The following is a 26,776-nucleotide window of genomic DNA, read 5'->3' on the forward strand; positions in this document are numbered from 1 at the left end:
AACCACATTCTTCATCAGCAGCACAGCGGAGTCCTTCCCATCGGCCATGAAGACAAAACATCGTCTTTTCTGGCCCAGTTAATAACACACCACTTTTTCTGCCTTTTAACTATCTAGTTTAGGCTCTAACATTTGGAGCAGTGCAGAGAACAAGAGGCAGCGGAAAATGAGGGGGAAGAGAAGAGAGAGCACTCTCGCTGCCTACAGTGCAGTCCAGATCCCCCTGGATTTATTTGTGTACATAACTCTCTTTCTGTCTGTCTCCCCTTCTCTCTCACTCTCCCACTTTCATTCTTTCGTGCCGCGCTGTCTCTAACACAAACACCCACATGCTGCAGCCGCCACACGGCAGACACATACACAGATTCACGTAACCGTCAAATTATCCGTCAGTTAATCTCTCCATTCAGAGGACGAGAGCAGGAGGACAGAAGACGGACAGGAGACATGGCAGTTCCGGGCAGAGACATCACTCAACATATAATCTTGAACTTTCATGGCTATGGCAAATCCCAAAAAAAACACAGAATCCTGTTAAAGCAATCACAAAAATGTCATTAGAGCCAAATGTGATTAGCAGGCTGTTGATTTTATTACATTGCCATGTAACACCCCTCAGCCCTTAACCCCCTGCCCAAAGGAGCAGACTGAAGTCCTATTCATGTGACCACAGAGGCCCAAGTCAACAGTTCAAGAGCCAAATGGAGAGCCTAGTCATAGTAGCAAGCTAACGGGAAAACCGTGTAACCAACGAGCTCTTCAACTTTTTCCACAGTATCACTCCCGTCGTTTCTCATCCTTTCCTCCCACCCTGCCGCCTCAAACCTCACACTCACCATGCTGTGCCTCTGGATGGGTGCTGCTGTCGGGGTCCATGTTAAATTCACAGGGTGACGAGCGCCGAGATCAACACACCCATATCCCGAGGCAAAGTCGGCTCAGCAACTGAACTGCAACTACTGAAACTCTTACTACAAGTGCTGTTTTATGTCTGCTGCCGCTGCCGTCTGCTCTCTGCTGTTCTCCAGTCGGAGCTGCTGGCGCTGGTCTGGCCCCTGCAGCCTGCCAGCTCAGCTCAGGCTTCTACCGCTGTGTTACATCTGTCTGAATGAGCCCGTCTCTGGAGAGCAGAGAGAGAGAGAGAGAGAGAGAGAGAGAGAGAGAGAGAGAGCATAACAGAGCACAGAGGAGGAGAGAGAGAGAGAGAGAGAGAGAGAGGAGCACTTTCCATATTGTGGTGGTGGAGGGAGAGATATGGGTGGAGAGGGTTGTGGCAGTGCTGAATGTTTCCACTTTGATCAATTTCACACTCTCATCATATGTTTTTCTCATCATAAAGAGGAGTTTTGTAACACCAGTTTGGAAAACATTAACTTGCCAGAAGAATTAAGGAACTTCTATAGCAGTGAAGCCTGAGCGTTAACAATGGGTGAACTCAAAAACTAGACCAGGTTTCTACTCTCATTTCAATTTGGCACAAAGAGCAGCACATGCTGCTTAAGCCGACCTGAATTAACAGCTTGTGCGGCGAGAACATTAGGGCTGCCACTAACGATTATTTTCATTAAAAGTAGTTTAGTCTCTGAAATGTAAAACATAGCGTGAAAACACGCTCGTCACACTTTGTGATGTCTCAAACTTGTCTGTTTTGTCCGACGTGCCCCCAAAACCCGAAGGTATTCAATCTACAGTAATATAAAACCAACAATTAAAAGTTCTGTCAGAGGAAATTGAAGTTCGGCTGCAACCGTAGGTAGAACGGCTGCATACAGACAGTCATTTAAGACGTTATTTATAACTGCGTCCTTGCTTATATTCACCTGCTTCTCGTTCAGTAATTGCACAACTCGCTCACGTGCCACTCCTGTCGCTCTTGTCCTTTCAGCAGTGTAACATGGCAGAGTGGAGCCGAGGCGACCTTTACCTTGAAAACATTTTAATCTCAGCTACAACAATGCGCTCAATAGAATGCAGATCTCTGCCAGGTGAGTCTGGCCGAGACGGGAAGGTGAAACATGTGAGGCGACAGATTGTGAAGCACCTACTGCAATGCCACCACAACTGCCAGCTGCAACGAGTGTTTTGAACGAAGGTTTTTTTGTGTAGCGTTGCATTGTGTAAGTTGTCTTACGTAGATGTAGGAAAAGCTTTTATGGATAGTCTCAGTTTTCTGAGATGCATAGAATAGCGTAATGGTAGTGCAACCGAGCGTCCTGGATTTGCCAAACTGTATGAACTTAATAAGGAAACAACAAATATGAAGATGAGGCCAAACCTTTCAAATTTAAACATTTCTATTTATTTGCCACGACAAAGGCAAAAGTGTTGCCTGCAGACGAAGTGAGCTAGTTTTTAGTCTAGGTGACTACTGGAAATGTCTTTTGTCAATGGTGGTGGTCAGAGCAGTTAATAAAGAGGTGAATCACCACAACCATGCAAGGTCCTCAAGCATATAGTCAGAAATGTACATAACAAATGTAAGATGATTGGTCGGGTGGTGTGAGAGATTAGCTGCAGACAGACGGATACATGCACACATGTGACCAAACACATGATCCTCTCCTTAAGGCTTACGCCTGGTGGGGATGACTATGCCAGGCTCTTGATAAATAATCCCTTATTTGGGAGTGTATCTTTATTGAAACTATAAGACAAGACATTGACAAGGCAAACCAGTCTGGCAGGATGTATTGGAGTGACTGGCACAAAGAAAACAAATACCATTCTGAGAGCTAATTATAATTACAAACTCAGGGGAGAGAGGGTTTTGTCAAATTAAAAACATCACAGGGAATGTTAAGATACTTAAAATCCTTGGCTACGAGGCACATAAAAATCATTCCTCAGCCTTTGGTCAGTTATCCATTTGTATTTAATCCTATCGAAAGTGTTACAGCTTCAGTGAAAATATTTATAGAGAAAGTAAAAGCTGGAAAATAGGGCAGCGTATGCCCCGGCATCTTTAAAGCACCAAGATGAGAACTTTCCCAAAGCAGCATCCAGGAAGAGAAAACTTTCACCTCAGTAAAATTAAGCATAGTTGTTCTGGTGGGAGCGTAGCAGCGCTCTCCATCTCTGGCATGTTTGTGCCAAAACCTCGACGAGTTCAAAAGAACAGAGGAGGCAGCCGCTCACTATTCAGTCGGAGGATGAGACGAGATGAGAGCGCGCTCTGATTTGCTGTGGATTCCTATTCATCTAAGAGTAGTTTTTATTCATCTCCCTGCTTATTTAGAGCCTGTGTTACACAAGGACAAGCGCAGGTGGGGCCCACGCCGATGAATAATTTAGTAAAACATAGAACGTGTGAGTGTTTGTAATGCTGCGATGGAGAGCGTGATTTGAAAACCATACAGGTGCACGCACACACATACTGCACACATGCACGAACTTTAAAGGTTAGACGCTGAAGAGGGGGTTAGAACGTGGTTTTCAGGGATAAACCTGACAACAGCCCTTCTGTCAACATGCGATTCAAAGAGACAAACGCTTGTTTTGTGTTCCTGTGACACAGGGCTGTGCAGCACGCCCAAAATCTCCGATCCCGATGCAGATTTTTTCACATCCAGATAACGATGCAAACGACGATACAGCACATTTTCTGCAAATTCAATGAATAGCTTATACAAAACGACCGCATGAATATTTCTTATTACATTTTGAACCATACACTTGACAAGTGAAATGTATGTACTCATATCTGATTATTTTTCTCCTCTTCTTTTGAGCCTTTGTGCAAACTTTAAATCAAGCGCATAAGAAAATGTAAAGTGTCAATGTATAAAAGGTAAACAGAAAACACTTCCAGCTATAGCTGCAAAATAAATGCAGGCCTGTAATGTGAATATGGTCAAAAATATAAAAGCAAGTTCTCCTTAAAAGAAGAACTGTTTCAATTGCAGCAGCAAACAAACATAAATGCAGGCTACATAAATAGCGGCATATAAAATACCAAATGCAAGCTGCTCTCATCCATAGACTCTCTCTGTAATGTCTGATGTGATTCATTTCATATCCAAACCACGTCCATGCAGCAGAACAAGCCTCTCTTTTAGGTACAAGCTCCTGGTTTTGTCTTGGCATGAATGCGTGGCCTGCAGAAGAACAAAAAACATAGTCCGAATGGCAGAAAATATCGCCGTAAAGAGTGCGATTTGAGACACAATGAAACAAACGATAACATATACGGTATACCGTCACATCACGCAGCCCTAATGTGAAATATTAATTTGTCGACAAGCCCGCTAAGTGTGTTTTAATGAAGCTCTAACAATATCTCACCCAGCACTAATGCTAACAACAATGCACATATCTGCCTGATATTTCACTTCCACACTTCCACTGCATATCAGATGCTGCCTCTTAAAGATAACTGTGTTTTGGATCGTTTTCATCAAAAGAGATGATTCACAAACACATTTCAAACACTCATTTAAAGTCTGAGTCACAGTCCTCTTATTAACAAGTATCAGATTATTTTGGTCCACTGGCATTTCTGTCGCCATTTAATGCTGCTTCTGACCTGTAAATGTTAATTTTCATTGCTGGTGACGTCTCAATTCAAATCATCTGAGGTCTAGTTTCGTGCCTTGCGAGTGCTAATTTGTGAACTATTAATTTGGCTAAATACCTCAAAGGTGACAGAACAGCTTAAAGCTTGAAATTATGTCTAAATGGCTGACACAATAGCCAGCACAGTAAAATATTCATGTATTCTAGCTAACATGCAGAAAAGTCTAGCCTGACTATGGAAATCTGAATCAGCAATTCAGAAATGATCTTACATCATCATGGGAAAGTTTCGAACGCCACTGGCAGTGTTGCAAAGGTACCCTGTAATTAGTGAACAATCTGGCAGACTGTGTTTACTCTTTCAGCCTCTGTCTCTTCTCAGATAAACAAAATCAACCTAATCACAGATGCACTGTAATGATGCATTTTACGCTCTTTTCTCATCATCATGTCATCACAGGGATTACAGAACTGGATGCATAAAACTCTCTCTCTCTGCTTTTTAATAGAGTGTGTGTGTGTTCCTGATTCAGCACTGAATCACAGCAAAAAAAAAAAAAAAAAAAGTCTGTATTTTTAAAGCCAAATATGTGCTATGCAGAGAATGCTGAGCAGCAGCCACAGTTTTGAGGAGACATAAGCTGCTGCTCGTCTCAACGTCTAAGCCCTCATCGTACTCTCAGCAAGAATGTGACCTCAATTGGGAGATCCAGGGTGTGATGGAAAGAGAGAAGAGTCCAAAACAAAGTTGTATCACATAGCATGACTCGATGCTTCAAATCAAGGAAACTACTACCTGAAGAAAGAATATTCTTCTGAGTATGCTTAATCATGTCAGCTAAGTGATTAAGAGATACATTTGCAAATGCTTTTAAGTGCCCTAAAGTTAGATGTTTATTGCTGACACTGAAGTAAAAGGCTCCCTCTAGTGGCAAAGGGTAGAAAAGAGAAAAGAAGAAGAAGAGGGGTCTGTAGAAAGCATGATTCTGAGCCCAGCACAAAGCTTCATTAAATTCCCTCAAAGAGCCATGCAAATGTCTTTGTTAAACAGCGCTCACACAACATTAGGATGCAAGAAATTACACAATAACACCGTCCAGTAATAATCTGAGTTACAGAGGGCAACGACACCTCAGGGAATTACAACATTTTATGAAACTTATTATTCTGTACAACGCTGCAAGATAAAGTAATTACATCATGACAAAGCACTTCAGCTAAACAACCGCTGCACCCTCTGATTTAGCGGCGGGTCACATCAGGCTGCATGCCAGCTAACAGCCCAGCAGCGGTAACTGTGGGATACAAATGCTTAAATGTCAAACCTCAGTGCCACCTAGAGTCTCATTTTGACTGGTTCTAAGGATTCATCCTTAAAGACACATCCACAGGCTTCACCAGCCTTTCCCGAGCTGCTCCATCTTGTCCATTGACATAAGTGCATACAGCAGCACATCTAGGAAGTAAAGCTACTATATCACAGGGATTATGTTGTTGTAAAGGGCATCAAGGAACCTGCCGTTTGAAAGAGAGCGAAACGTTTTTCAGAGTCCGTCTTAGTGGTTAGGATGAAGCACTGTAGGTGCAGTGCAGGGCTAAGAAGCAGCAAGCTCTCCATCTAGTGGATATGAGGTAGAAGAGTATCAGCAATTTCACAAGCTCACCCAGGCGTGTGAGCAATGACAGGCTCACTCGCTGTGTAAGTGTTTGACTGGTTATGTCACTGAGAAGCAGAGAAGAAGAAGTGCTTCTCTTGAGTTACACAGCCCATTTGACCTGTGTTTAAAACAAGCATCTGCACACCAGCGTCTCTAAAAAAGCACCAACTTCTCCTCAGTCTCCCGAGTCTGAATATAAATGATATTTTTAAATGTCCATAACCATGTTGAACAAGTGTTAAATATATGATTTCTAGGCTATTAATCATTCTAATTTAATTAAGTGGTTTCAAAAAAGCAATTAAAGTATTCCCAGTGTGTGGATGGGTGGGTGTGTGTGTGTGCGCGTGTGTGTGAGGCGTCCCGATCACTGCAGAGGTATGTCCTCGGGCTACTCACCGCTCTCGGTGGACAGCTGGCTGTGAAATTCTGGGAACTGTGTTTCCACTGGAACGCTGATGGTGCGTCGCAGGAGATGGACCCTGCATGACGCGGAGCGCCTCTCCTGCAAAAACAAGGGACGGATCTGAGAGGGAGACGGAGACAGAGACACAGCGCAAGTATTTCAAGGCAGATAAAAGGCTGAGTAAATTCAACAAAAGTCGCAGATAACACGCAGGCACAAAGAGCAGATAGCACACAGAGGGAGAATGAAAGCTAACAAGAAGAAAAATGGTGTCTGCTGGAACTACAATAGTCACCCAGGCTCCTTATCTGTGTTGTTGTGCTTATTCTGATCACCATGTTTAATGCCGTGTTGGGCCAATGGCACACAATAGCTGCAGAGCTTCTGATAAATGACGAGTCGTTGGATAAAACAGAACAGGCATTAGCAGCGCATCAGTCTGTGTCAGCCCATATCTTCCTATAGCTCGCATACCAAATGCTTGGCTCCGAAAGATTAAACGGACAAAGGAGAAGGCATGGCCTTGGTGAGTGAAAGGAAAGAGGGAAAGGGCCCAGTGTCCTCTAAGACGGGCGATAATGGCTTATCGAGCATCCTCACACCTCTCAACTCAATGCGGTACCCTGTCTGTGTCGTTTTCTCTGACCCTCTGCTTCCACGTTTATCTCTCTGTGCCTCTTGATCGTCTCTGTGAGTCACCTCTTTACTCGGCCCGTGGGACTTCAGTTTAAGGACAGCTCCCTCTGACATAAAGACAGCGTCTAGTGGTCTGAGCCACAGTGACTGAGCAATGTGAGCTGTAATTAGAGTCCCATGAGACGGAGATATAAACAGTAGAGTCAGGGTCAGGGTATATGGCTTCCAGGAACACTGCTCTTAACTGTTCTGGTGCTTTATTACAGTATTTAACCATTTAATAATACATTCATTCACCCACTCATCCAATTATTCACTTGTGACTAAGTGACAGTGTGTTTGATGGGTGAGCGTCACCTGCATGCCTGAAACGTTAACAGAGAGGACACAAAATAAAACACTACAGTTTTAAACGTTAAACTGCAGCTGTTTTGATGCATGACTCCAATTTTTCTGTGAAACGGTTAACAGAAGAAAATATTACAAATATCTCAGTCTCTGCTAATTCAATCAGGGTAATCGCCTTCGCCATGGAAATAAGCACTGATTTGATTGAGAAGGAGCGGTGAAACAAATGGCAAAACCCACTTGAATTGAGGCTAAATTTAAACACTCGTACGGCCCCTTCAAGTACCCTCAATTCCACGGGAATCACCAGCATAAAAAAACGTATTGTCTTTAATCACGAGCCCCTTCTGCTGGCAGTCATGTGGAGAGTTAGAAATGCAGATGAGAGTAATGAGCTGAATTTGATGGCTTGTTTTTACAGCGTGCTGCACGGGCCTGAGGAACAGAGGAAGGCTTCGCATCATGAAGGTCAAAACGAGAGAAGCGCAAACTCTAGAAACTACCTTTCTTTCAGTTTTTTGACTTTCATTTTGCAGCGTCAGAAACACACCTTGTTTGCTGTTGAGGTCGTCATTCCGTCTCACAGTTTTGCATTCACTCTCTGAATTCCTCCTTTTTGGCTCTATTTGTGTTTGTGGAAGCATCATTTGTCTTCTGACTCGGGAAATGTCACGCTCGCTGTGCAAATGGCTAAGGACCTAATTACCCTCGGCAAATAAGACAATCATTTATTGCAACCCTGATCCCCAAAAAGCTGGTAAGCTGTTTGAAACAGAAATAAAAACAGAATACGATCATATGGAAGTGAACAGTGTTTTAGGAAATGCTCCTGAGCCCATGCAAACATGTGTTTATAAAGTGGTGAACCTCGCTCCATCCTTGCTTGTGAATGACTTAATCTTTCCAGGATGCCCCTCTCATACCCGATCATGATACTATCACCTGTTACCAATCAACCTGTTCACCTATTAGTTGCTCCTGTCCCAACTGGTTTGAAACGTGCTGCTGCATCAAATGCATTGCAAATCATGACATTCAAAAGACGATATCGGCATCAGCTAGCTGTTCATGCTGGTGACTGTGCATCAGTTCTATGGTTTTTTACAAGGAAAGCACGAGTGAGAGACAGAGACAGACATGGCTGAAAAGAAGGAGACAGAAAAGAGTCCAACAAAAATTAACAACACAAAATGGGCTAAAACAAAAAGGCAGAAAAACAAGTGACTGTTTACTAAAACCCCTGCAGCAGAAACTCCTTCACAGCCAACAATCAATCAAAACTTTTGAGCAGGGACTCAAAGTGTTTTTGCACAATGATTTTTCTTTCCTCTCACTTCTGAGCCTTACACATTTCTGCTCACTGTCGTGTTTGTTCGGTTTTAATTTGGGGCTAAATCTGAATTATTAAAGTGTATTTCAAACAGGCCCGACTCTCTTCTTGGACCTGTTGCATTATGTATTGTGTGTCTGGAGATGCGTTGCATCACATGCCTAACAGGAACAAATGGATGCTCTTCGCAGCATGCTGAAGGCTTCATCTGAATCATTTTCTCTGACTTCTGACTGTTGATGAATCCAGAAACATGGAGGAACATCTACAGGAACACAGGATGCACGAGGAGCCATAACAAACACGTCCTTCAGAAGTGTGTGCATTGTTACAGGTGACCTTTCGCTGCGGGTCTCTCGACGGATGCATTTAAAAGCTGTTGTTCTTTGCTGCCGCGAAACAAAAAGCAGCGTGGTGCAAAGGCTGCCAAGGGGTCGATTTAAATAATTCCTCCCTGCAATTATTGCTCTATTTCAGTGTGGCATACTTCAGTACTTACAGACAAAGAAAAACTGAAGACACAATTTTCTCCCCAGCTCCAGCAGTAATGTAAAAATGTTTGGCAAATCCAATAACTAAACCTTGTCCGGGTGCTTTTGTGATGTTGAAAAAGTGCATTCATGTCTGAGAACCAGTGTAATCAACTCTTGCGTTGCTGCACAGGATGCTGTATTCCCTAAGAGGGGCCGTGTTCTGTCCCAGTTGCTGTGCTGAAACCTTAAAAATTACAGAGGAGGGCTTGAGAATTTCCCTACGGCAGCTATAATTTAATTTGTTACTGATGTTTCCCAGATAGTGGCAAGAGTTGAAAATGCACGCCATGCCCTGGGACTTTAACTTTACACATCCGCTGCAAAAGAAATGGCTTCTGAAATGAAATGGAACATCAAATATTATTATTATTACAGGATTCATGTGCGCATGCAGCTGGCCAGGCTCAGACTAATGTGCGTGAGTTATTAGCACCCACGGCAGGAGGTGCACGCAGAAACGGGGGAAACTTGTGGGTGAAATGCTGGAAAGAATGGGCTCAGGTCGAAGTCGGGCTGAGGTGTGTGAGGGATGACATAAGGTGGCCGAGCCAGGTAAAGGTCTCTGCTCTTAATCAGCACAGTGGGGGGTAGGTCACTCAAGTTCAGGCTGTATGACAGAAGATATTTCAGCAATGACCTGATCATTAACCACATCAATTAATAATTGATTAGTCGCTATCTAAGCTGCACAGTGGCGCAGCAGGTAGTGCGCGTGCCTCACAGCAAGAAGGTCGCCGGTTCGATTCCCGGGTCGGGCCTTTCTGTGTGAAGTTTGCATGTTCTTCCCGTGCATGCGTGGGTTCTCTCCGGGCACTCTGGCTTCCTCCCACAGACCAAAAACATGCTCATTAGGTTGATTGGTGACTCTAAATTGCCCCTAGGTGCGAGTGTGAGTGTGAATGGTTGTGTGTATGTGCCCTGCGATCGGCTGGCGACCGGTCCAGGGTGTACCCCGCCTCCCGCCCGTTGACAGTCGAGATAGGCTCCAGCCCCCCTGCGACCCCGAAAGGGATAAGCGGCATAGAAAATGGATGGATGGATAGTCGCTATCTTGGAAGAGAGCAAGGCCACACAGTGGTGCAACCTGGAACTACAACAAACTACAACATGGTACATTTTCTTTTCCACTGCACATCCCTCATGGTCTGCACTGTGAGGTCAACTTATTTTTGATCACATAAGACCATTAAGGGAAACTGGCAGAGCCGGGAAATAATTCAACACTGCAGTTTATTAGCTGTATCATGTATATTGGCCAATCCTGGCACTTATCTACAGTCCTGAGAAGACACCCAGGAAGCCACAACAGGTTAAAGCACCCGTGTAGGTTCAGAGAATGAACAATGAGCTCACACAAAGCTGTTAAACAGACACAGGATGCTGCAGACTGAACAGTGTAATTCAGATTACCCTGCTGACTCCTGATTTGTTCTGAACGACAGCACCTCTAATCTCACAGAAACTTGCATAATCCGGTGTGACACTAATCAAAACAACGGAGGGAAAGAGCAACTTGCTCTGCATAACCTGACTACTCGTGGTCTCCGCTGTCTTGTGATTTTAAATGCAGAATGAATTCTCACACAACACAGGATTCACTCAGGAGCTTGTGTTTCTCCATGGGAGACTATTATTATTATTAAAGCCCAACTGATACTGTTATCTTTGAGGCTTTTATGGATATCTGATGATACGGCATTTATGTTCTGACACTGTTATCGTCAGGCATACCGTATAAAGACACCTATAGATGGATGGAGAAGACCAAAAAAGCCGAAGCAAATAAGACAAAACTGGCAACATAGTGAAGGAAACGAACAGAAAGACAACGGTGACACAGAAGGACATGACAGACAAGAGACGGGACGGTCTGCTCTCACCACCTCCTCCTCATTCAGAAGCAGCATCTGACGGTCAGCAACCACACAGTACTTTGGGTTCCACACAGTTTGCTCTTCATAGGAGTGACCACGTGACATCCAGTGCCTCGACGGACAACGCACATCTGGAGAGGAGGAAGAAGCATCACACAGAGAGAGTTAGCAGGGGAGAAGGGAGAGAAACAAAAGCAGTGGATTGTTCACATCATAGTGGAGCAGAATGTCCTTCTGTCCCTCTCCATCCGCACGCTCTCATGTCCTACCACGGCGTGTTACTAACTGAGCTCCTTCCCCGGAGTCTCTGTGCTTTGTCGTCTCGCAGGTTCCCATGGACAGTGGCTGAATCTGGATTGTGGATTTCAGCTGCATCTCCTGCCTTGGCCCTGCCTGACATCCACTGCAACTGCTACTGCTATTATTACATCCACTGTCACTGTTACTGTGACTGCATGTCTGTCTCTCTGTCTCTGTCTCTGTCTCTCTCTCTCTCTCTGACTGCATTTCTGTCTGTCTGTCTGTCTGTCTGTCTGTCTCACTCTCCCTCTCTTGCTCTTCCTCTCTCACCCAACCGGTCGAGGCAGATGGCCGCCCACCCAGAGTCTGGTTCTGCTCAAGGTTTCTGCCTGTTAAAAGGAAGTTTTTCCTCGCCACTGTCGCCAAGTGCTTGCTCATGGGGGAATTGTTGGTTTCTTTGTAGATAAAAGAGCTTGGTCTGTACCAGCTCTATATGGAAAGTGTCCTGAGACAACTTCTGTTGTGATTTGGCGCTATACAAATAAAATTGAATTGAATTGAATTGAATGAAGAGTAATAGCTTTTGGTAGTGATGGCCTTACAGAGAGGGATGGAGTGGACACTAAGGATTATTTAATGGGCCCTTCAACCATGTGAAAGAACTGCTTTTCATCTCCTGCAAATAGCAGTTTTGTTCAACGGATGCAAAGACTCTTGTCTTAATAAGATGTGCCACAGCAGACGTAATGACTACCGCATGCTTTCTTCACCTCAATCATTCTGTGGGTGTCAGGTGAAGAAAGGATAAATGTAAAGCAACAGAGACAGGCACAAATTGGATTCTCCCGCTTCTCCACTGATGACGTGACATAAATCTCAGAAAAGCAATACATATGCTTTTTCACAAGGGAAATGCAATCCATCAATCCTCGCACATGGGTTACTGTTACAGAGACACTGCGAGCGCATCCATCAACGCAGAGCGTGATCCAAGAGTTTCATTACAGATCTGCTTTGTGAAGCATAGCTCATTAGCATCTCGGGTATTTTTCTCTTCGCGCTGCACATGAAAAGAAAACACATTTCTGATGGGGAAACTCAAACACTTCGAACATCCACTGCAACATCTCTGTGGAGACCAAGATCACCTGTTGTGAGCTGTGCTGATGGTCTGGAGCTCAGCTAGAGGCCAATGAGGGAAGCAGTATGTGGGTATGAGTGTGCTGTTCTGATGGTAAAGTACATCACCACTCATGCTGCTAAGAGCAAGCAATGTGTCTCATCACATGACACACAGCATGCTAGTATATGTATATATCCATGCTTGATGAAAAGCAGCTAAGAAAGATATGATATACTTTAAAAAATGATGACAAATGAGACAAACTCCTGTCTATTTTATGCAGCTCGTTCTGAAGTGTTTGTGGTAGCAACTTTGAAACTGGAGGCTTTCATCTCGTGTCAGAAACAGAATATAAAACGATCAGTGTGCTTTCAGAGACTGATCAGTCATGCAGAGTTTCACAGCGAATATGAGATGTACAGTATATTATTCATACATTGCACTGAGAATTTTTGTCCTGTATCTGATCTCATTTACAATACTGTGGAAATAGCATGTATGTTGACTGGACATGAGCGTGTAAAATGTAATGTGCACATTAAGTTTGTCAGCTGTGCCTCTTTGATCATTTTGTCTTACTGCTTCCTTTCCCAGGTAGCCTCGTCATCTTCCCATTAGACTAAGTCACAAGTGCAAAGGCGCATTAATGCACAAACACACGGAGATACAGCTCGCGCATACGGCGTCTGTCTGATCAGCTTACAGTCACGGTGTGTGGACACGAGCAGGTCAAGCACACAGTGCTTTCCATCTAGCAAAGCTTCTTTAGCGACAGGTTTTTCATCCCGATGTTGATTTAATTAAGCAATTCAGGATCAGTTCCACACGCTTTAGAATTATGAGAGAGATCGGCACAAGAGACAAGAGACAGAGAGGCAAGAAAGTCTTTTGACTGCCGCAGTTTTGTTTGGTGTGTCTAGCTTCATTTCCTTCAGATGAGCTCTTTTACTGTCGTGGTGTTAATCTCTGAACCAACATAGCTGTTCAGCATCTACAACAATAGAAAGTAAGGAAAGAAATAACAGACACGCACACAAATCACTGGCAAGGCCAATGCCATAAAAAGACAACATTAGCCATGCACTACATTTCTCAAGCAGGTCTTTGACAGAACTCATTGAATCTGGTTGACAGACAGATCCAAGGACAACAAGCTGATGTGATATAAATTATATGGATTTTTTTTCATGGCCTTGCTGATTTATCAATCAGGGTTGTGACAAGTACATATTCTGATGTCAATCGATATTTTGCAGGCGCTGCTGTGTGGAGTAGCAGACAAGGTGAATATATACACAAACAGCCTTTTCCTTCACAACAACCTACTCACATTCCTGAGATGGTAGGCTCTACTGGGTAACGATCAGAGCTTAATACATTGTAAAGATAATGCCAATTTCATCAGCCTTTGGTATATTTTTCGTTTTTGAGTATTTATATGATGTAAATGTCAGAATTACATTTAGAGAGCATAGTTTAGCATGAACGTTATGACCCAAGAAATGTTTTCTGGAGCTTTATGGCGCATCTGTGACCATCGTGGACAACATCTGCAAAAGCAACAGAAAGTCAGATGTTCCAGAAAGCATTTCACTGGTTTGAACACTTTGGTGTTCAGTTGTCATACACAACCCTATGTAGAGAGGATACTTGTTTAATACAGCGAATTTAATTGGAAAGAGATGACAGGATTAACCTAATGTCCTCGCAAGGTAGTACGGACTTCTTTCTGATATGGAACATTTTTTATGCCAGTTTTTTTCACTGGCTGTGCACCTTAAGAGCTTTCTCTTTCAAAAACAGCTCTCCCATCTAAAGACATCTATGTGCCCGACACCATGTTTCAAATGCTGAATGATGATATGCTTCAGCTGTTATGTGCCCATTTGTATACTGGAACCAGACCAAATGGATAGTCCTCGAGATGAATTCAGACATAACACCTCTCCATTCTCCCAACTGTGCCGTGGTTTGCTCCAGAGCACGTATATAAACAGTAATTCATCACCATTATACACGGTCACCTCTGTGACCTGAATACAGTACATGAGAGGCACAAACTGGGCCAAACAGAAATGATATACAACGTACATGCAACCAAAAATATCACACTCTGAACTGAGAAATTACATAAAACTTGCAGCTTATTAAATAACAAAAGACCTACTACTTTTACAGAAAATTATCCAACAATTCTTTCAACAAATAAGGACTTTGCAACAAAGCTAAGGTGACAACTTTCCCAGAAAACTACGCGTTAGCTTAGCATGTTAGCTTAACTTAGCTAACTCGCTTTCCCACCGTCCTGTTGTGTACAAAATATGGAACTGTATCTTAACATAAAATACAATATTGGAAGGTTGTGTTAGAGACAAGACAAGAGTTATTACCTTCAAACTGAGCCAAAGTATGCTGAGGAATACTGGCAAAGCTGTTCTCCATCCTTGTAAAGGTGTAACGTTCAGACATGTTTTTCTCGTCTCTAAGCAGCGGCACCAGTTGGACGTTTGCCAGTGGCTACTGCCATCTAGTGGCGGTGAATAAGATTGCAGTAAAGCCGCTTAAGATGTAAGCAGGTGAGCTTTTCTGTTTAATAGCAGTGCCATTGTATTTAAAACAACACAAAACAAACTAAATTTAGTCAGGTTTATGGAAAGATTGAGGTTTGGGTTAAAATAGACCTATTCACAATGCTAACTGAATTTTAGAGAGGCTTTCTGGCAGAAGCCAGAAAAATTCTGACAGAAAACCCTAAAGGCAAACTTCTCCCATGTGCCATCGCTGCTGCCTCATATGGCCGTCTGCTTCTGTTACCTTGACTTGTGGCACCAGGCCAAGGCACCTGCATCGCACTCACTCAGGGATAATGGTGGCAGCCCTCTTCTGGATGCGGCTGGTGGTCCCCATTAAAGGTTGCCCAGGCGCAATACAAGCATCCTAGAACTGGATCATTTAAATGGAGCAGAGGGCCCATTTATGTCAGTTACACCTGTGCTTTCATCCTGCCACAAGCCAAAATGTCTCTGAAAAAGGTGCACCTGCAGCATAGCTCAAGTTATCTTCAATCTGAGCAGAGCTCTATTCAGAAAACTGGAAACACCTGTCAGGGTTTGCATGGCCTTGAAATACGGACCTGATTCTCTTTGTTAAGATGGCCGGACAGAAAAGGCTGGATGAGGCCTTGGTGGACATGACAGTGAAGAATGTTCAGACATTTTCTATCACTGAAGATGACGCCATCAGGAACTTTGTGAACATCTTGGACCCTAGCCACAATATCCCTGCTATCAAGGCACTTACGATTTGGCAAAATACAGCTAGAGAGGACACCATGAGATGAGGTGGGTCTCTGCTGGTAGCATAACTGCTGATATGTGGACCTCCATGAACATGGCTTTGGCACGCCATTTTGCATGCTGCAAATATTTAAAACATCTGCAAGAAGCTGACTTTTTGTAACGCTAAGACAGCTAAAGGCTGGTATGGGTGGTACGCAACAGCAAAAATGGTCCTGTCAGACAGCCTGTTTTACATGTTTCACATTTACTGCATTCATCTTAAAGACAACATGATCATTTAAAAAAAATGACAACATTCCCGGTGGGGAGAAATAATCTCTGTAACTCGGTATTAAAAAACGCACCTGAGAGGGTCAGGGAGCTGCATTACTGGGTCACCTGCAGTCTACCTGTGCCACTTTCGAGTAGCTGCTCAGCACCTCTGCACACAAACATCTTCAGTGTTGTGTAAGAGGATTTTTTCAGCAGCTCGCAAAAGCGTTTGCTGGAAGAGAACCTGCCTGAAACTCAGCGAGGCTGAGCAAATATTGTTTTGAAATTAAAACCTGAAAATGAAAGAGCCTGATTACAATGTTCTTTAAATCTAGCAGCTAGATGCTCTAATCCAATGACAATGACAAGCATGGCCACATCGTGTTTGCATATACTTATAGCCATGCTGTGCTGCTCCCTCATGTGTTTTACAAATTAGTGGCTGACTACAATCAATAGCTGCACAATATTAGCATTTCGCCCCCTGCATCAATAGCTGTGGTCCGCAATATGACAATAAACCTCACCTTTCTCCAGCTGCTACAGCGTCCTGCTGTCAGGTTTTGATAGAGCACTTATAAAAAGGCTAAAACCCAATGGTATTAGATCCATATTTCAAGGTAGGAGGCAATGCAACACAAACATTTAGCTTGAAATTTCTGCTTTCCTGTTCCAACAACAGAAGACAATGAAGTGAACAACAGGAAAAAAGGGGAGAGGATGTGATCCAACATGCGTTCTGGAGTGAAGCGCAAACACAGAAGATGTGAGCGTATGTAGGCTGCCTCGCTGATCTACCGAGCCGACTGCGTTTGGAGCCTAATCTGAAGAAAATGGATGCTGGCGAGTTTATAAATGTAACTTTTCTCAGAATATGTTAGGTTCTGTTCATGGGCATCACACGAGTGCTATGAAGTTAATATTGACTCGCCAGCACGTCTCTGCATCTGCGACTCCCACAGAATATGGATTCTAGCCTCCCAGCTCACCTATCCAGACTTTCGCAGGAGTCTGATTTAGAAGTTTGGAACATCGTTTTCTCACTGAAATACCCATCTGATTCAATTTCCATATTTCCATTTCAAGGAATTGCTTTTAAGTGGACCACATCCACATATTTCGTGCATATGACCTGCAGATGATCATTTTTGGATAAAAACACAAGCAGCGGGGGCTCGACAGCATGAGATTTCTTCCTTTCTGGTGACACTTCAGCCTTCTTTTATTTACTTCCACCTCGCACAAGCATTAAGTTGTTGAAAAGACCTTTCTCGTGGAGGACTTGCCAAACACAGGTGTAGCTAATCACATTAATTTTGGCTGTGTTACCCACACATCTAAATGATGTGAGTGCCAGGAACCTGCTATTGTGCATGCTGGCAAACTGGACTGGCTTCTGACAACAACAAAGGGATTGCAGCCTTGATTTATTTTATTAGCTCTGCCCTTTGCTTTTCCTACTAAACACAAAAAGTGTATTACAGTAGCTTGGCTGAACGATCTAGACTGAGCACTGATTGAGGCCAAGCTCAGGGTAATATGATGTGACAGTCAATGGATCAGAAACATGCCGCTCAATGCGCACCGTTTTCCAGATATCTAAATCTTAAAGCATCATTCTCACTCGCTCTTGTTCTAGCCAGTGCCGTTCTTCAGGAGCAGTCTTTCAATTTTTAGAGTAGATAACTTGATTTTTGGCTTAATATCCCTGAGAAATCACGGCTGCTTTAATATTTGCTCTTGATTCATGGGATACAAGCAATATTGCAGGACACATTTAAACTGTCAGAGACAGAAACTGAATTGGGAAAGGCAACAAAACAATGTGGTGCGCCCTCATCATAACCCACTGAAGGAGCACTCAGGAAGAGACGCGTCCATTTAAATAGCAAGTTATAAATCCTGCCTGTCTGCATGCCGCTGGCTACACTACAATGCTCTGATGCAGCTTTGACAGATTTAGAGCCCCCGGACTCGTTGCGCTGCTGATGGGGAGCTTCATCTTGTTTTCTGCTCGTACAAAGTAAAGCCGCAAAAGGCCACAAGGTAAGCCCACATGCAGAGTTGGTGGTTGAACTTCCTCTCAGAGCTTTCCGGAAATGCCATGCAAGCAAGTAAATGCCATGAGACTGCTTGGCAGTTTTAGTTGTCCAATTCAAATGCACAAATAAACGAGAGTTAATAAGTTAATTTAATATTAGTTGGGATGAGATCGCGCAAGCTGGACTTCACTGAAAGCTGTCACAAGCTCAAAGAGGCTGCAGTTTTAAATGCGCTGCAGCAGCACGGAGATACTACTGGAAATGCTGCGTCAACCAGTCTACAGCATAATGGAGAAAGCTGGAAAAAGAAGGAAATGGCTCTGTAGCTGCTGCTGCTTTCCACACCCACAGCGCAAATATGAAGCCTGAGCAGCTCTGTAGCTCCTGGCCATCAATTAAAATTTAATCTGCAGCCCTCAGTCAGGTGAGGAAACGATCAAGGATCAATGCTCTACGTATGAATGCATTCAAGCTCTTATGAATAGTACTAGATTGCCAAGCACACAGGAAGCGTGCAGACACAACCCGACTTTCACGCCTCCCTTACAACATTTATTTTCAATCGAAATAACATGGTATAAAATACTATTGTAGCTGTGGAGGGAAATGTTGTGACTCTCCATTATTCTGATAAAAGAATCGATCCAAGGTCACACAGATCAAGTGAGCAAAGCACCACTTGGGTTATAATAAGTAAAAGAAACTCAGCAGTCTTTCTATCGAGCAAGCTTTTGCTCTACATCTGTTTCTGGTTTTACTCTGGATTTTGAAATACAGGAACTTAAAATTTCAGGTAATTGTCACAGGCTTGACGAAACCATAAAGGAAAAGCACACAGTGTATTCTGTGTAGGACAGATTAGATCATGTTTTAGAGGTTAGATTTCAGCAAGAAATAGACTTTGCAGCGAATAGCAGAAATAGGATTTTATAAAATTTAAGATGCATCCAAAATGCAGTGCCTGAAATACAGACCAATGTGAATTTGTGCTCGACATTGGAATTGGGGAAAGATTTAAAATCATATAATGGCAATAAATGTGATCGCTGTGCTACCATATGTTGTGTTTGGAGGGCTGAGTTGGTTCCCTCCTGCTGTGTCAGCTGGCACACCTGCTTGCAGTCAGGTTGATTGGCTTGTTAGAAGTCCCACTCTCACACACACACACACACACACACACACACACACACACACACACACACACACACACACACGCTCAAAACCTACTCTCACACAGTCGCAGCAGAGCTCAGTACATGGGGCGGGATTGACTTTTGGGGACATTACATGGGCATTTTATTCCCTAACTAACCACTACACCAATGTTTACCCTAACCTTAACTACTGAGTCACAGTTGGACAAGCTGTCCCCACTTAGCTGGTCTCATGAAGTAGACACACAAACATAAGTTCAGACCCTCATTGGCATACTGCATTCCCTGGACCTTTACCACATCTAACCTTACCTTAACCATAACCTAAACCTAATTTTCTCCTAACTCCTAAAATCATGTCCTCACTCTGTTGGTTAAAAACATGTTCCTGTTCTCACTATGTAGCAAGTACGAGTACACACACACACACACTGAAAGACACACTTAGAGAGAGACAGCAGGTTGTGCCTCGGGACAAACCAGCTGCTGTTCTCTCCAATTACCAAATTTCCTTTAATCCGTGTGCTGCTAAATGTCGATGCGGGCCAACATATCAACTATTAGTTTGTTATGTTCTCAGAATAAGAGCTGGACTGTGAAAACTAAACGCGAAAAAGGACTGTCTGCAAGTAACACTGTGTCCCTGTGCTTCTGTGATGACATGGCCTGATTAAAAGAATCCTAAAAACAGAGCGGAAAACAAACTGAATGCCTGAAGCAAAATGAAAGGATTGTACCTGAAAGACAACAGAAAACAAGGGATTCAAGCAGGTCAGTAGAAGAAAGTCTTAATTTCCATTTTGTAGCCTGTTCACGGTGAACTCCAGTCACCTTTGACTTTCAAGCCTTGACTTAATAGTAGATTTTGAGTCATATTGCTGGTGAGTAGGAGTTGCGGAGGCAGTGCTACACTTGACTGCAATGGAGGATGCTTTTGTCACATGCAAACTGACCCAGACTTTGAACTCTCTTGATGTTGAGGAGCCGTGATGGTGTGTTAGTGCCGTCTAAAACAGCAATAAATACTGCTTAACAAGTTGTATTGAAGACTTTCCTTTTGATTCAATCAATGGACTTTTTTAAGTGCCCTTAATTTGTATCTAACCAGACACCAAATTGGTGTCTTGGACAGGTGTCTCCAATGCCCCTATAATTAAAAGGCACTCTCGCCCCTCTGCAGGCATTTGGTGGGCCAAAGCCATTTTGACAGGAGCACGAGCTGCATGTTTTAGTGGGAAGAAAGTTGCGTTCAAGGTTTTACTACTATTCTGTTGTCTCAGGATACCTGCAGCAGTTCTGTCCTCCTCGATCTTTCTCTTTTATTTAGCTGATTGTGATTCACCTAGATCCTTTCCAGCTTCACTATGGTAGCTTCAGTTATTTTAAAGGACGGTGTTGCACCCTTGGAAAACTGGATCAAACTCATCTTTACTCATTGGTATAAAATAACTTACGTTTGTGCATTCAAAAAAAAAAGCACCTGGTTTTACATGTCAGTTTCCTGGTGATTCACCTGGTGTAGTGTCTCACTGTCATTTCAATGAACAGTACTTGCATCCTTCACTGGATTAAAGGCTGTGTAAAGACTTGATTTTCTGTTACTGTGCAGGCTCCCATATTCCAATTTTTGAGCTGACCTTAAACTGTATTGCCCTGGTGTTTTAATGATGGCTCATGCTTGGCTCACCAGTGTTTATCACGGTTGACAAAGGATTAATATGGACAGACCTACGACTTTCTTCTCTCTGCCATTCCAGACATGTAGCCTTGATGTTTTCCATGCACAAAAGTTTCAAAATCAAAATTCAGAGAAAGGACTGTAAACCCAAGAGGTGATGTATTTAATGAAGTGTCTCTGGTTTCTTTCATGAAGCTGGGACTGCAGCACTTGAACTTGCAGCGTCACTGCATCAACAGTCCATAATTCTGGAACGGAAAAATATTCTTTTAAAAAGGTTTCCCCTTGAATCTGCCATCATTTTGAATTAGTTATTGGAGTAATGCTCACGTTTGTGTGACAATCATTGTCTTCAAAGAGCTTATGGTGAATTGAATGTTGGATGAAAGAATTCAAATTTCTATTGGATTAAATTGTTACACTCCTTCCTTGAATGATGACGGTCTGCATGAAAATAAGGGCAAATAGGATGCAAAAGCTTTTATGAAAGATGCTGTTTTTTATTCATTATTACAGAGCAATGAAAAGGATTAAGTGAGTCAGACTTTTTGCAAACTTCTTGTGAATATATGTCCTTTTGGAAATGTAAAACAGGCTAAAACAACTTTACATTTTCGTAAACGAGTCAGGAAGATGAGCATATATTCCAGTTACAATTCCTTGATTAAGAATTTCATAGTATGTTTTTAAATGCGTTATGATTTTGTATTGATGAGATGACTGATGAGAATCAGAAATTCAGCTTTAACATATTTTGGACATGCTTCATCAGATTTTCTCATGTATTTCAGTCGTTCGTTTGTTATGCAAGCTTTCACCAGAGCTGTGTGAGTGTCTTTTGTTTGCTGCTTACTGTATACTTTATGGAAAATGCATGCATATTTCAAGAAATGTTTGCCAGTTCTTTTCAGTGCAGTTTGGCTCTTTGATAAAGAGTTTTGCACATTCAAACTGTTGTAGAAACTGTGCCAAGGCAATCGAGAACGCATTGTCATCAGAAAGAAAGAAACCAGAGTAGCATGCAGCAGAAATGCATAGCAAAAAGTGGCTGGGATGCATGTTGTTTACCTCTCTGTTTGATGTTTTAAGTCATTTTATTGGTGGTTTACACTTTTTCTCGTTACCTTCCTGTGAACCTTCACATTTCTCTCTTGCACTTGCACACATTATGTAATCCTTGCTTGCCACCTGCTATTGTCGCTGCTGTAGGCCAACATAACACACTTAAGGATAAATTATGCCTTTCTTGTTCATGCTGAGATTGCACTCTTAATAACCCCCCATCTGTCTAAGAAGCCCACGAAGCAAACAGTGCATCTGTACCACAGTCCCCGAGAGCTGTGCTGCTGTGTTGTTCTGCTCACAGATTAAACGCAGCAGAGGTGACGTGAATCAACCAGAACTAGAAAATATACCGATAATGATTTCACCTGGGAGCTCGGATGGAACTGGTGATGGGTGACAGACGAGGTGTCAGAACAGAAGTGATGTTTTTGAAGTGTCTGGAAATCATGAATGGCACAGTGGCAGCCACAACAACATTAGGTTTTGGTTTCCTCCGAACACCACTGTGCAACTAGGAGTCGCAATTTAAAGCTCGGTATTTTTGTTAGTCATTTAAACAAACTTCAGCTGTGGAACTCAGCCACAAGGTTTCTGTTTTTAGAATCTAATCACCGACTGCTGCTTCAGTCTTTAACTGTGCCACTTTTGTTTCTGCTCTCATTTTTCACCAGCTGAAGTTAAAGATCTGAGACATTTTATATGTAAGCAAAAATCTTAATGCTCTCAAATCTTGTTCTGATCTGTGTTACTGAGTGCTTCTCCTTTGCCAAGATACTCCTTCCACCTGTCAGGAGTGGCATATCAAGATGCTGATTAAACAGCATGATTGCTGCACAGGTGTGCCTCGGGCTGGTCACAACAAAAGGCCACTCTAAAATGTGCAGTTTTATCTTTAAAAAGACATTTATTAGGCACTGAACTACAGATTTCACATGACAAAAGCTAAAGGGTCTGACCACCATTTGCCTCATGCAGTGCAACAGTCTCCTTCGTACAGAGTTGAGCAGGTTGTGGATTGTGGTCTGTGGAATGTTGGTCCACTCCTCAATGACTGACTGAAGTCGCTGGATATTGGCAGGGATAGAAACACGCTGTCACGCCGATCCAGAGCATCCCAAACATGCTCAGTGGATGACGTATCTGGTGAGAATCCAGGCCATGCAAGAGCTGGGATGTTTTCAGCTTCCAGGAATTGTGTACAGATTGTGTGCAGATCCTTGCCCCATGCTGCGAGGATCTGTACACACACATTGTCATGCTGCAACATGAGGTGATAGCAGTGAATGAATAGCACAGCAGTGTGCTTTAGGATCTCGTCATGGTGTCTCTGTGCATTCAAACTGCTGTCAAGAAAATGCACCTGTGTGTGTGTCTGTAAGCGATGCCTGCGTGTACCATAACCCCGCCTCCACCATGGGCCACTAACGTTTGTATTAGCAAACCGCTCACTCACACAACACCATACATGCTGGCTTCCATCTGCCGAGTACATTGGAAACTGTGATTCATCCGTGCCAGACAAAATGCCAGACACAATCAAAGGTGAGCATTTACCCCCTCAAGTCAGTCACGACAATTAACTGCAGTCAGGTCAACGCTCTGCTGAGGACGTGGATGAGCTTCTCAGACAGTTTCTGACAGTTTGTGCAGAAATTCCTTGGTTCTGCAAACCAACTGTTGCACCAGCTGGACAGTGGCTGGACACAGACAATTTTGCAGGTGAAGAAATCTGGAGTTCAGTGCCTAATAAATGCCTTTTTTTCAGATAAACTGCACATTTTTTGAGTAGTCTTTTATTGTGACCAGCCTGTGCAGTAATCATGCTGTTTAATCAGCGTCTTGATATGCCACACCTGTCAGGTGGATGGATTATCTTGGCCAGGGAGAAGTGCTCACTGGCACAGATTTTAAAACATGAGCCTTTTGTGTCCATAGAAAATGCCTTACATGGCTTAACTTCATGAAAAATGGGAGCAAAAACGAAAGTGCTGCATTTATATTTTTGCTCGGTGTAAAACAGAGACAGACAGTGAGAGATCAGGGTCTGTGTGCTGAAGCCAGCGTTTGTATCAGTGCCATCTTCATGTATCCTTTGATTTGAGGCAGTAAAAGATGCACTGTGCACCTTGCATCCCACTTTTGGGTCTCCTGTCAGTGTGACGTACATTTCAGTGTGGCATGGGCAGGACCCGTCAAAACATTTTTTATTTTGGTAATTATGGCAATTTGGCACAGGCTTTATTTTCCCCTCTTGCGTTCTGACTGGCACAATAAAATAACCTCACAACAAATAATTTGCAGTGTGGTCAGCTTGAAGGAAGACAGGTAACCTGGCCCAAATAAAGCAACGAACCCTTAAAAAACCAAAATAACAGGCAAAGTGTGGAGAGTTTTCTCCCACAATCCTAAACCATGCAAAAATGACAACTGTTTGTCTTTCTATTCATGTTGTAACGAACTAATTTCCATCTGCCCAAAGCATGCTGGGATATGACATGAATAAATGCACTTCTGCAGCAAATCAGGTGGTTCATTTCTTGTTAAATAATGAGAAAAAGTCTGTGAATGAGGAGCTAAAAACATCATTTGAACTGTTTTTGAGTCATTCAGAGTTAAAACTGAATCCAAATTAAATTTTTGCTGTCACCATACAAAGTCTCATTATTTGCTGAAGGGTTTGTAATTCTCAGGCTCGCAGCGAGTCGCCTTAATGAGTTTGATGCTGTGCAATGATGAAAAAAACCTCCAACTTCTTATTATAATTCTTCCTACTTTAAATCCTATAGCTCCACAGTGTGGTTTCACCAAACACCCAGTTACTGTAAATCAAAATAAACCTGACCGACAATTAATTTTTACCTCCAGGTGAACGTTTTACTCGCTCCGATCAGATGACTTACATAACAAATGAAAAGATGTGTGCACAATCAGTTCCCGGCTGAGTACCCAGCAGGATCATCCTCATCACCAAGGACAACTGTCAACCTCCACGGGGCAGACACAGCACATTTAAACACGCTCTTCCACTGTTAAGCAAACCAAGCCACTGTGACTTTGATCTCCCACTTTTTAAACCGCATGTATGAGCTGAATTTCCATAGCATTCGGAATGCAAATTGTGCCATCTCTCCATAGGAAGACACTAAAAACAACACTTTACTACACATGGTGTAAGTTAAAGGAAAGCACGGAAATCCCAAGTAGCACAAGCTTTGTCATTGTATCTAGGTCAGCAGAATGCAATATTCTCCCGTCCATATGTACTTTCACAGCTGTGCTTTGGATGGGAGGCAGCCGTAGTAGCAGGAGCTACTCCACCTTAATGTACTCCTTCCAGCACTGCCATATGGAAAAAGGTACACCTCCTGTTTTTCTATACTAACAATCATTATCACCTCTAATAGCACAACACATGCACTCACGGGCATACATAAGAGATAAAGAAACACAGAAGGGAAAATGGACAGATGGATACAGAGAGGGAGAATGGGAGAGAGGAGCCTGGGAAACAAGAGAGAGAAAATAAGAATGTGTCATTTAACAGTGAGAGGGGGGCGGGGGGGGGGGGGGGGGGGGGGGAGACGAGATGGATAATGATGCTGGAAAAGAGAGTGATGACAGAGATACACATCTAATTTTGCATTTACCTGACAGGGAATCTGAAGACAAGCTCTCTTGCTGCTGCATCTTGAATGTTGGCTCCAATGTGAGACTGTGTGTGTGTGAGTGTGTGTGTGTGTGTGTGTGTGTGTCTCTCCACAAGCCACAGAGAGTGAGCAAGCCAGCACGCCTCACTGTGTGTTTTGATGACGGAGTCGGCGTAGCAGCTCAGGGACTGAGCGAGCAGAGTGAGCGAGCGAGCGAGCGGAGCCAGGAGGAAGGTATGGGAGAAGAAACGAGCTTCTTTATTACCTCGCCAAGTGTCTCCAATTTAATTCTCAATTCCTCTCATTCTCGTTCTCTGCGAGTGTGGATGCCTGTGCAAAGAACACATGTAGTGCAGATGGTGATTTATGAGTTGCACAGAGGCAGGGAGATGGGAGGAGCATGGGAGGAGCAAGGGGAGGGAGGGATGAAGAAGAAGAGGAGGTGCTGAAGAAAGGAAGAAAGCAATCACCTTTAGTGAGGGATTACTCACTCTGGCACTGAGCCATTACCCTTCCCTCGCCTGCATGTAACCTTGCAATGCAGAACAATAAGCTCGCATTTAAGACAACATCTGTTTGGCTGTTTGAGATCTTATCTGTAATGAATTTGCAGGCAGTGAAGAATGCACAAGGACAATACTGTGTTAAAACTTGCAAGGCTTACTGCAGTCTGCAAGAAAAGTACGAGAATCAAACTGCAGGTTTCACTGTACTACTGTACTGTACACTACTACTACTGTTCTGCATGTCCGGAGCAAGAACTTTTTCCATGGATTTCACCAAAGCTCAATATATGCCCTCAAAAACAGCTAATATGACACTTGTCCTACTTGGCATCCCTTCAAAGTCCTCTGTCCGTTTTCAGATCTTGAGGTCACATCAGTGTTCCTCCACGTCATTGTTTCTTGCAGCCCTGTCGTGACAGTGATGTGTGCTCATTAAGCGTGACGTTCATCCTTCACACAGGCTTTTGTTTGTT

At 43.2% G+C, this 26,776-nt stretch overlaps 1 protein-coding gene across 3 annotated transcripts in view; it reads right to left on the minus strand.

Moving 5' to 3' along the window:
* Positions 1-25,909, minus strand: part of LOC139348509 (disabled homolog 2-interacting protein-like) — a 145,878-nt gene extending 119,969 nt beyond the window's left edge. For 2 of the 3 annotated variants that reach the window (XM_070988692.1, XM_070988691.1), the window contains exon 1: positions 837-1,110. In XM_070988692.1, the coding sequence (XP_070844793.1) occupies positions 837-876 (40 nt within the window). In that variant the 5' untranslated portion in view covers positions 877-1,110. Of the gene's footprint in view, positions 1-836; positions 1,111-6,569; positions 6,676-11,303; positions 11,429-25,797 lie in introns of those variants that run through there. The other variant, XM_070988689.1, reaches the window with a different exon arrangement.
* Positions 25,910-26,776: the final 867 nt, after the last annotated feature.

Source organism: Chaetodon trifascialis, chromosome 20 (genome assembly GCF_039877785.1).
Source record: "Chaetodon trifascialis isolate fChaTrf1 chromosome 20, fChaTrf1.hap1, whole genome shotgun sequence".
NCBI classification, from domain to species: Eukaryota; Metazoa; Chordata; class Actinopteri; order Chaetodontiformes; family Chaetodontidae; genus Chaetodon; species Chaetodon trifascialis.